This window comes from Aphis gossypii, chromosome X, assembly GCF_020184175.1.
Source record: "Aphis gossypii isolate Hap1 chromosome X, ASM2018417v2, whole genome shotgun sequence".
In the NCBI taxonomy this organism is placed as follows: domain Eukaryota; kingdom Metazoa; phylum Arthropoda; class Insecta; order Hemiptera; family Aphididae; genus Aphis; species Aphis gossypii.
Window position 1 is genome coordinate 16,249,291 of NC_065533.1, and position 11,184 is coordinate 16,260,474.

Sequence of the window (11,184 nt, forward strand, 5' to 3'; positions counted from 1 at the left end):
CACTTTCCGATTTAATACCAGTAAAAATCGTTAAATGACTGGACTATTTAGTATTTATGATGTGTCCGCGAATAGTGTAACCAAATGGGGTAACCTTATAGTTTAAAAAAATGGATCAATAAATTAACTCAAAATACATTTCTCTGTATTGTAGTCTAACTATTATCTAATTAGGCCAAACAACAATACTTTCATCGAATAACAATTTATTCAATACAATAATTTTATTTATTTTATATAGAAACAATGTCAGAATATACTAATTTCTTAGTTTTATTAATTTCATTCTCTGACGAATTTTTCAGAATCATTCTCGGTTGACTAAAAGTAAGAAAATTATTTTATTTATTAAATAAAATACTTCAGAACATTTTTATGCGGTAGATTTAAAAAACAAAATAATTTACAATATCTTTTATACTTTTACTTAGTATTTGTGTAATAAAATCTATTATTTAATTTATTAAATAAGTATAAGATTGGATTTACCACAGAATTACACTGTAATCTCGTGGTAAATCAAAGGTACTCATGTTCAAGAATTCATAAAAAATCAAGTTTTGGTCATTTAAAATAACCTTTTTTCCAGTTTTACTGGACACCGTATTTTTTAATACTTAACTCTAATACGCCGCGACGAGTATACAAAGCTATCGATGTGGTTTTTTATAATGATAGACAAGAACAGAAATTGCGTTTTCGGTGATATTTTAAAGCCGACATAAGTTTTAGTCTTTTATAAAGTGTTATGAGTGCACACTAATTATAACATTTTTTTTTTTAGAAATGTATCCAACGGATACAATCAACAAAAATTGACCAAAGTCAAACTAAAATGCTTAAAAAAGTCAAGTGTTTAATTTATTTATGTTCATTTTTTGAAAAATAAAAATACACTATTAAGTGTTTTATAAGCATTCAAATGATTATTTCGGTGGGTGTTGTAGAAAACTTACTTGAGAGTTAAAACAAGGTACTGTGTACATGAATAAGTTATAATAAGATACAATTATAAATAGTAAAACAGTAACAATAGTTTAGGACATATAAATCAATTCTCATCAATTGCGATCGATAGATTATTTATTAGGTACACAATGTCTTTAACAAGACTTCTGAATTTCTAGTTTTTGGAACGTCTAGTGGTCATCGTTGTACCAACGTTTTCGGCGATCGAAAAAATATATTTTTCAAATAAATGGTAAACTTAGTTATAATAATCAGCGTTATTTATCATACATTCGTTTGCCATTTTGTGCAGACCAATGTTTGTAAAAAAAAAACCCCATTCAAAACAGTACCTAATTCTTAAAAGTCGTGATCATATTTTCACCTAGGTATGCTGCATTTGTAAAATGTCGTTTAGTTTTTGTATTCCAAATTAACAAATGTTGTTGAATAATGGTTTTCGCGTCAATAACAATAGTCATTACATATAAAGCAATTTGTTATGATTGCCTCATGAAATATTATGCGTTCATGGGCAAATAGAATATCATTTGACTAAATAATTGCTCAATGCATTTTTTGATAACGCGAACATTTATTAATAAATAAAATATAGACGTGCTACTTTATGAAGAACATCAACGGCTGACCGGCTGACGACTGCAGACAAACTAGTGCATAGACATTAGACAAGTATACTGATAGATAGGCATCTACCGTGTTATTTTTCGGAACATTGTGAAAAGCGCTCCCGGTGAGCGATGTAAAGAACTACGGTGGAGGCGACGGCGCTCGTCGCGTCCTGGTCCAAAAAATATTCCCGTTATTTTTAAATTATTATTTAATAACATCATTTTTTTCTCAATTTATTACCCATTATTTTCTGTATGTTACTTCAAAATAAATACTGAAATACCTTATAAAAATATGAATAAGATATTATTTGCTAATCAAACGAAAACACCATTTATTAATTAATGGAAAAAACAACAACAAAAGTTAATATATATTTTTTAAGGAAACATCCTTAGTGATAGACGTTGCAGTGTAATAATAAATATTAAGTATGTACATATTATCTAAAAACTGCTAAATAAACATTCATTATTATTATTATTATTATTTAGGTTTTGTTTTTTATTATAAGAAATATTTCTACAATATTTAATACAATTCAAACATTTTATAATTACAGAACAAAATATACATTTATTATATTTCATAACAATAAAAACATAATTATAGATAGGTAAATAATAACAGATATGAATACAGTTTACAATAAATGAACTTGGAATTTGGGATAGCAATGTTGATAAGGTTTTACGTGCCAGTAATATAAAAAGTTTCGAAAGTAATTGGTAGGACTTTGTACTTTGCTTATACAGTGACAAACAAAGTAGCTTCTCTTCAAGAGTAAACCTACGGCCTTTGGGACTATTCTTCGTTTCACGAAGTTGAAGTTTGGTGAATATAGCTGCCGCGGGTGTCATACATCCAATGATTTTAGAATCCAAATATTTATCTGAGAATTTTTCAGCTGCTTTAAGACATCTAATGTAACAATTTGTAGTCTATTTTATTCATTTTAAATTTAAATAAAAAAAAAAAAAAGTGGACAAGTGGGTACCGTTCTGCTGTACATTAGGGGGTGAAATTGACCTCGGACTAGGGTAGGTTAAATTTGAATGCAATGATAGGTATCATTATTGTATACGAAAAACGATTCTGAACGAAGATGATTTGTCAGCCTAGGATATAATTTCCAGTGGTTGGTGAAAAAGGTGGTTTATGTTTTAATGGCCTGAATACACCAAAATTTAAGATATTTTATAATTATTGTAAGCTAAACTTATGAAAAATCTTGTATTAAATTTTCAACTCTTAGCTACCTATACAAACATTTTTATGAATTATACCTACAAAATAATTTGCAAATATTCATAATTTTGACGAATTTTCAAAAAAATGTGAAAATAAGAAAATAAGTGACTATTATGCATGGTGTGCCAAATATGGCACTTACAAAAGTATTGATAAGTGACTATTATGCATGATGTGCCATATTTGGAACACAATAAACTTTACCTTATAACTTCCAAACTTTGAACTTGAAATTTTTTTTATTATTTTTCCCATAATCAGGGAAAAATTTTAATGAAGTAGATTTTTTTCCAGTCAAAAATAAAAAATCATGCAGAAAGGGGTTAAAATCAAATGGACTAAAATTAAATGATAAAAAAAAAAATGCGCAGAAACAGTAACTCAAGAAATTACAAAACTCGTAGTTGTATGTATAATAATTTAAAAATTTATAAATAATATATTATTTATAATGATAATTTATTTATTATTAGGAAAAAACGATATCGAAGTATGTAAAGCCGCCGTGTGAGGACGAACTAAAAATTTTTTTAGAATGCGCGAAAGCGAATTCAAACGATTTAAATAAATGCCGAATTCCTTTGGAAAAATTAGCCTAGTGTTATGATCAAAAACGATAAATTAATAGTTACGGTCACATGGTGGTTTTATGTATTTTAAGTTCCGACGAGTGTATCGTGATTAGATAATAGGAATCGTTCCAATCAGTGGCGTATTTAGAAAAAAACCTATACATATCTCTGCAGTATAGTAAAGTAATAAGTATAGAAATTGGTATTCTGTGTATTCTAACGACAGTTTCCAAGTCATGGCTAAATATAATGTGTGATAAAGGCAATAGGTACATAGTTTTCATAGTTTATATAAATTATTTAATTATGCATAAACTGTGGACCCCCCCCCCCCCAGAAAATGTTGAAAATACGCCACTGGTTCCAATCATCAGCGACTTGATTTATTGGGGTATTTTAGAGTATATTACATGCGTGCGACAACTCGACCGTTATTTATTTTATTAAATAAAAATAACGAATTTACAATAATTATATGTAAAATCGAGCATATCAATACAGTAATACGAGTTCATATTTTGCATATTTGACCATTTTATAATTATAATTGCATATTTGAGCATTTTTAATATGAAAATTAGGGAATGAAGTCCCTAGCCCTACTAATAACTAATGACTTATAAATATAAAAGTCGTTCATTCAAGGTCCGTGTCCCTTGTGTTTGCCTTACAATTTATTTAAACCACATAATCACCATACATAAATAATATATAATATTATAAATAAACAATATATTTTCTATTTCTATTATTTTAAATAATAATATATTTGATATATTCATAATATTATTAATATATTATATTTATAATTATTCTCTTTATTTTATTTTTATTTTTGCGTTATTAGTGTCGTCAGTGGTAAGACATCGTCGGATACCGTTCCGTTCACACATATCTTATTTTAAGTACTTGTCTTAAGAAAATCGCAGTAAATTAAATTTTAGTCTTCTAAAGTGATATAAGTGCACATTAATTTTAATACTATTTGTTAAAAATGCATCCTACTGATACAATCAACAAAAAATGACTATTACTTTAACTAATACAACGTTTAAGTTTATGTGAAATAAAGTGCTTAAAAAAGTCCAGCGTTTAACTTATTAATGTTCACTTTTTGAAAATAAAAATAGGTACACTATTAAGTATTTTATAAGCTTTGAAACGGTTATTTCGATGGGTGGCGTAAAAAACTTAATTGTGAGTTAAAAGTAAGCACTATTAATATGAATAATAGATAACATTTTTAATAGTTTAAGACAAATAATGAATTCTCGTCTAATAGCGATCGATGGATTATTTTTGGCACAATGTTTTTAATAAGACTTCTGAATTTCTTGTTTTTGGAACGTCTAGCGATCACATCGTTACACAGTTTTCTGCGATCGATAAAATTATATTTTTCAAATAAATAGTAAACTTGGTAATAATAATGAGTGTTATTTATCATACATTCGTTAGCGAATTTGTACAGACCAATGTCAGTAAAAAGAGAAAACCATTCAAAACAGTATTTCTTAAAAATTCGTGTTACGGTTTGTTTTAAATTTCGTGTAAGCAATTGCAATTGAGTGCAGTTCATATTTTCACCTAGGTACGCTGCATTTGCAAAATATCTATTAGTTTTTGTATTCCAAATTCAAGGATGTTATTGAATAATTGTTTTACACGTCAATAATATTACGTATTATATATAAATTTGTTATGATTGCCTCATGAAATATTATGCGTTCATGGGCAAATAGAATAATATTATTTGATTAAATAAATGTTTCACACATTGGTGTCACGAATAACATTAAATGTTGTTAAATTATATTAAATAATCATGACACTTTACGAACAACGTCAATGCCTAACGGCAGCGGACAAACTAGTCTCCAACTGCCGGCGCGCGCCCAGCGGCTGGCACGTTTGATTCTCCTAAAGATGTAGTTACAAAACAATCCACCAGGAGCGTGGCATTACATGAAGCAGATTCGGTTTTTATTCGAATACAATTATTTAGGAATGTTGTAAGGAAAAAGTATACAAAATAAAGGAACAAATCTAGCTTAGTACCCACTCGAAATGTTGGTTATTTATTATTTTGAAAACATATGTACCTACTTTAACGTTTTAAAAATGATGGTGCAAAAAGCTTTTTCCGAAATCATTAGTTTTAAAGTTACAGACTATAATAAGTTTACGATTTTCAGTGTTTAGCCGATGCTAGTGGCGATATAATACTATAAAACACAGATTAGATAATTATATATGTAATACGTAATGATACGTGTCGTAGCACTCGTACTTACACATATTATCTGTTTTAATAAAAATATATTCAACTGGGAATTTATTTTAGGTTTTAATTTTTATAAACAATAGTATAAAATAAATTGTAACCATAATTTTGTTTTTTTTTTTTTTGAAACCAGTGTATTTTAACGTTTTAAAAATTATGGTGTCAAATTTTTTCCGAAATCATAAGTTTTTGAGAAGTCCAAAAACAAAAATATATACCTATGCTTATTTTAATACGTTTTCATTTTTTAAAGGGAATTAGGGGCCAACATTGCCACTCGCTCGCTGCTCGCTCAGACACCAAAAATCGTGAGTTTATTACTCTACAACTTTATAACTAATGATTTCCGAAAAAACTTTGCACCATCATTTTTAAACGTTAAAATACATAGGTTTCCAAAATAAAAAACCGAAATTTTGAAGAGGTGCTGAACTAGATTTATACAAACATAAATAACATTCCAGCTAATTCCCCCAATTGAATGCCTTGCACGATACTGATGGTGATTTAATAGGTAGGTATATGACTTTACAAATTTACTGACCATTAATTTAGGTACCAGCTTACACTTTATTATATCTAATTTATTATATATATATAACCAGCGTTATTTATCATACATTCGTTTGACAATTTGTGCAGACCAAAGTCTGTAAAGAAAAAGAAAACCATTCAAAACAGTTTTTCTTAAAATTCGTGTTACGCTTTGTTTTAAATTTCGTGTAGGCAATTACAATTGAGTGCAGTTCATATTTTCACTAGGTATGCTCCATTTGCAAAATGTCGATTAGTTTTTGTATTCCAAATTAATGGGTGTTGTTGAATAATTGTTTTCATGTCAATAACATTAGTCATTACATATAAATCAATTTGTTATGATTGCCTCATAAAATATTATGCGTTCATGGGCAAATAGAATAATATTATTTGACTAAATAATTGCTTAACGCGTTTGATAACGCGTACAACATTAATAATTAATAAATAAAATATAGTCGTGCTACTTTACGAAGAACATTAACGGCTGACGACTGCAGACAAACTAGTGCATAGAGAAGTATACCGATAGATATTAGATAGGCATCTACCGTGTTATTTTTCGGAACATTGTGAAAAGCGCTCCCGGTGAGCGATGTAAAGAACTACGGTGGAGGCGACGGCGCTCGTCGCGTCCTGGTCCAAAAAATATTCCCGTGATTTTTAAATTATTATTTAATAACATCATTTTTTTCTCAATTTATTACCCATTATTTTCTGTATGTTACTTCAAAATAAATACTGAAATACCTTATAAAAATATGAATAAGATATTATTTGCTAATCAAACGAAAACACCATTTATTAATTAATGGAAAAAACAACAACAAAAGTTAATATATATTTTTTAAGGAAACATCCTTAGTGATAGACGTTGCAGTGTAATAATAAATATTAAGTATGTACATATTATCTAAAAACTGCTAAATAAACATTCATTATTATTATTATTATTTAGGTTTTGTTTTTTATTATAAGAAATATTTCGACAATACTTAATACAATTCAAACATTATATAATTACAGAACAAAATATACCTTTATTATATTTCATAACAATAAAAACATAATTATAGATACATAATAACAGATATGAATACAGTTTACAATGAATGAACTTGGTAATATATTACAAAATTAATATTAGATAATAAAAAGTAGATATAATAATAATAATAATAATAATACAGCTAAGTGATAAATTTGTCAACTTAAGTACTTATACCATATCTTTACTTACATTAATAAATATAGAGATGAAATATGTGAATTAATTTGTAATGTTAAGAAAAAGTGTAATTGTAATGAAATAATTATATATTTTAAAATTAACATCTTATTAAATAATAAGAATAATAAAAAAAATTTAATCAAATCAAACATATATAAATAAATACTGTACTCTAGATGAAGAATAGAATGATTAAAAAATACAAATAATAATAATAATAATGAGCTGTTACAATTTAAGTCAATATTTTCATTTTCTATACTTAGGTTTTTTAGAAAATGTTTTATACCTCGAAAAAGCACTAATTTTTACCTATATGATCATTTTCATTTTTTGAAAGATTAATGATTCCAGCTAGTAAACGGTTTACTTGGGTACACCAATTATTTACCATAACTTTAACAGTGAAATTTGTTAATTTTTTTCCAAAAGTAACTGATGATCTGAACACTCGACTACATTTGTTTTAAAATTTTGATTGATAGCGTTTATAATTTCTGTTTTCAAATTTAGATGATGGCATATCGAAGGCGATATTTTAGCAATCATATTAATGATGTCCTGAATTAATTTACAAAATATTGTATTTGGATATTTTAAATTATATTTACCACCAAGACAGTAGTCTTTACTTAATGCAAGTTGATGATCATCATTATTTATAGGTTCAGTACAAATTTGAGGCAAAAAAATAGGACAATTTTTAAGAAAAGTCGTGTTAAGCTTTTTTATGATGTAACCAGCGATATAACTTTTAGCTTGGTTTTCCAATAGGATTGTTTCAATATTAGAATTACATTTTACCTTCAATGGTCCATCAGACACACGTTTTTCTAAATTACCTACCTTCTTCTTCGTCTTGATTATGTTGGTTGTCAGTAAATATTTTAAATAGTGTCTGATACTATGCTAAAGAAGTAGTTCCCAAATTTTCTTCACAGTTGCTTCTTGGTAAATGACTTGACATTAGGTTATTTAATAATAATGTGTTGTATGCTGAAGCAAACATCATACATATGTACCTACATATTTATGTACATATTTTCCAACGAATCTTGGTTGAAATTCCGTAATAGAAGAGACCGAACACCACAATTTCGAATAGTGGAACAAATCGTCTGAAATCCTGTTGAATTCAAATAGGTTAGTGTCAATGTAAAATGATATTACATAATGGATTAGGACAGTCTTAAATAAAAGTATTCAAATACTTTGGAAGTCCTAAAATAAATATTTATATTCATAATTAAATGCCATTTTTATTAAATATTCAAATTTCAAGGTATGTAATAAATATGTATAAATTATTTTCAAAATAATTATCTGTACCTGACAAGTACTTCAATTATTTAAATTTATTTTTTACAAGACTAAATTAAAAATAGATTATAGAACAATAATAATATTATAATATATAATTTTAAAATATAAAAAATTATTACCTTTAATAGTTTTTACCCAGTTCTTTAGAGTGGATGGTTGGGGTTTTGAACGTTCCTTGGACACAGGATATACAAAATACATTGTATCGAGCACTTTTAAAGATTCTCTCCAAAGCTGATGATGAGGAGAATTTGGTTTGACAGCTGTACGAAATATTTTACCATCCACCACCTTATCAAAAAATAAACATAATATAGCTGTATCTTCAGCTTTTTGATTCATTATATTCTTTGCTAAAATTAAAATTAAAAACTAAATTAATATATGATCATAAACATTCATTTTTTAAACATCTTTTTTCTATTTTACCTAATAAAATGTATGTTCTATTATTATTACTTACATGATAAAAAAGATAAAATTGATGAAACTCGCTGACTAAAAACTTGAGAGGCATTCTTAACTTTCATCTTTTTTACTTCACCAGGAATGACATGTTCTCTTGTTAATCGTGGTAACATTTTGATATCTTGAGTGACACTATCCAATTCATATAAATCAACGATGTCCTTCCAACATGCTTCTCTTTGATGGCCATTGATGGTAAACATAAGATTTTTACTTAAAAGGTTGTTACGAATACCTTTTAAGAGATGTGGAGAATCATACAAGTGAACAACCTTAATTCGTTCTATACCACAATCGATTTCATAAAATGTATCATTATATTTTTGATTTTGGCGCAAATAGAATGCTTTTGTGTCATTTATTAATATATTAATAGCAGCTGTGTTTGTAGTACCTTGATCACATATAGTACCAACAGCTTTTAGGCCACTCAAATGTACTGCTCTTAGTACATTTGTAATTTGATTTGCCAAGTCATATCGTTTTGTTGAGCTTTCACAAAACGTATATGATATAGGCTGTTTAAAATTGTTTGTAATACCTTTTATCATAAACACTAAACTATGATCAGCAAAACGTTGGGTACCTACGATCTAATCCATTATCCTCAAATCCAACAATGCAGCCAACGTTGTCATCATACTGTAACTGTGATTCTAGACTCACTTTATCAAATAGAACCACACAATACTTTTCCTTTTCTTTTAAAGTTTTGCATTCTCTTTTAAAACTTTTAAAAGACTTTTGTCTAATCCGGTGCTGATTGAAATTTGGGATAGCAATGTTGATAAGGTTTTACGTGCCAGTAATATAAAAAGTTTCGAAAATAATTGGTAGGACTTTGTACTTTGCTTATACAGTGACAAACAAAGTAGCTTCTCTTCAAGAGTAAACCTACGGCCTTTGGGACTATTCTTCGTTTCACGAAGTTGAAGTTTGGTGAATATAGCTGCCGCGGGTGTCATACATCCAATGATTTTAGAATCCAAATATTTATCTGAGAATTTTTCAGCTGCTTTAAGACATTCCTTGAATTTTGGCATTTTTTCTTTTCAGTCCGTAATAATTTTTGCATCATTACACCAGTGCCATAAAGAGATTTACATTTTGGTGTTAATAATTTGGAATGACGAATGCCAATTTTATTCAACATACCTGAATTTAACAATGTAAAATTAATTATGCCATGTAAATAGTATTTTAAATGAAATAGTAAAACAATAAATTTAAGTTGAATAAATGAATTATTATAAAAAGTTTTACGCCAGCTGAGGAGAGAGCCACCGGATTGTTATTGTGGTCACTTTCAAGGAATAATTGTTTTTTTATATCTGATATATATATAAGTCGGATACTATGGAGTGACACGTCCGGGAATCTCTCCCGCGGTGGATTTCACCGACGGGCAAGGTTTGGGATGGGCGTTGCAAAGGCGAGTGTCTACCTCCATCGGGTAATATACTATAATATATTATATTAGGGTGTACGCCTTGGCAGGCATTATGTATATATATTTTATTTATACTTGTTTTATAATTATTTAATGGTGCACCGTACCATTCTGGTGTTGGTAATTGTCGGATCGGATCCACAGGACCGACGGCCCCTCTGTGAGGTTCCTGATATGTATATATTTTATAATTTTTTTCTATATGTATTGTAATATCACTATATTGGTTAGTCCATTATGGGGCGACGTTAGCTCTCGTCGCATTCCTCTATATATTCTATGTTATGTTAATAAATTATTCTGATGGAGTTTTACGCCAGGTCGAGCTTTCTCCACACCCAATAATAAACATTATCTATCCATTTACTTAATCTTATTTTTTTATTATTATTATTATTTAATTCCCGAACCTGGTTTTATAAAGAAAATCCTATGGCCTCCTTCACTAGTACGGTGTTTTACGGGTCATAGGTTGGCGATCTAATTA

General features: G+C 28.2%; 1 protein-coding gene across 1 annotated transcript; it reads right to left on the reverse strand.

The window, feature by feature from the left end:
• Positions 1–282: 282 nt before the first annotated feature.
• On the reverse strand, positions 283–10,365 carry LOC114120332 (uncharacterized). Its single transcript, XM_050207093.1, has 5 exons — positions 9,243–10,365; positions 8,899–9,132; positions 8,668–8,677; positions 2,229–2,502; positions 283–321 (listed from the first exon to the last, which is right to left on the reverse strand). The coding sequence occupies exons 1-5, from the start codon at positions 9,796–9,798 to the stop codon at positions 283–285; spliced, it is 1,113 nt and encodes a 370-aa protein (XP_050063050.1). The 5' UTR covers positions 9,799–10,365.
• Between the last annotated feature and the right edge of the window lie 819 nt (positions 10,366–11,184).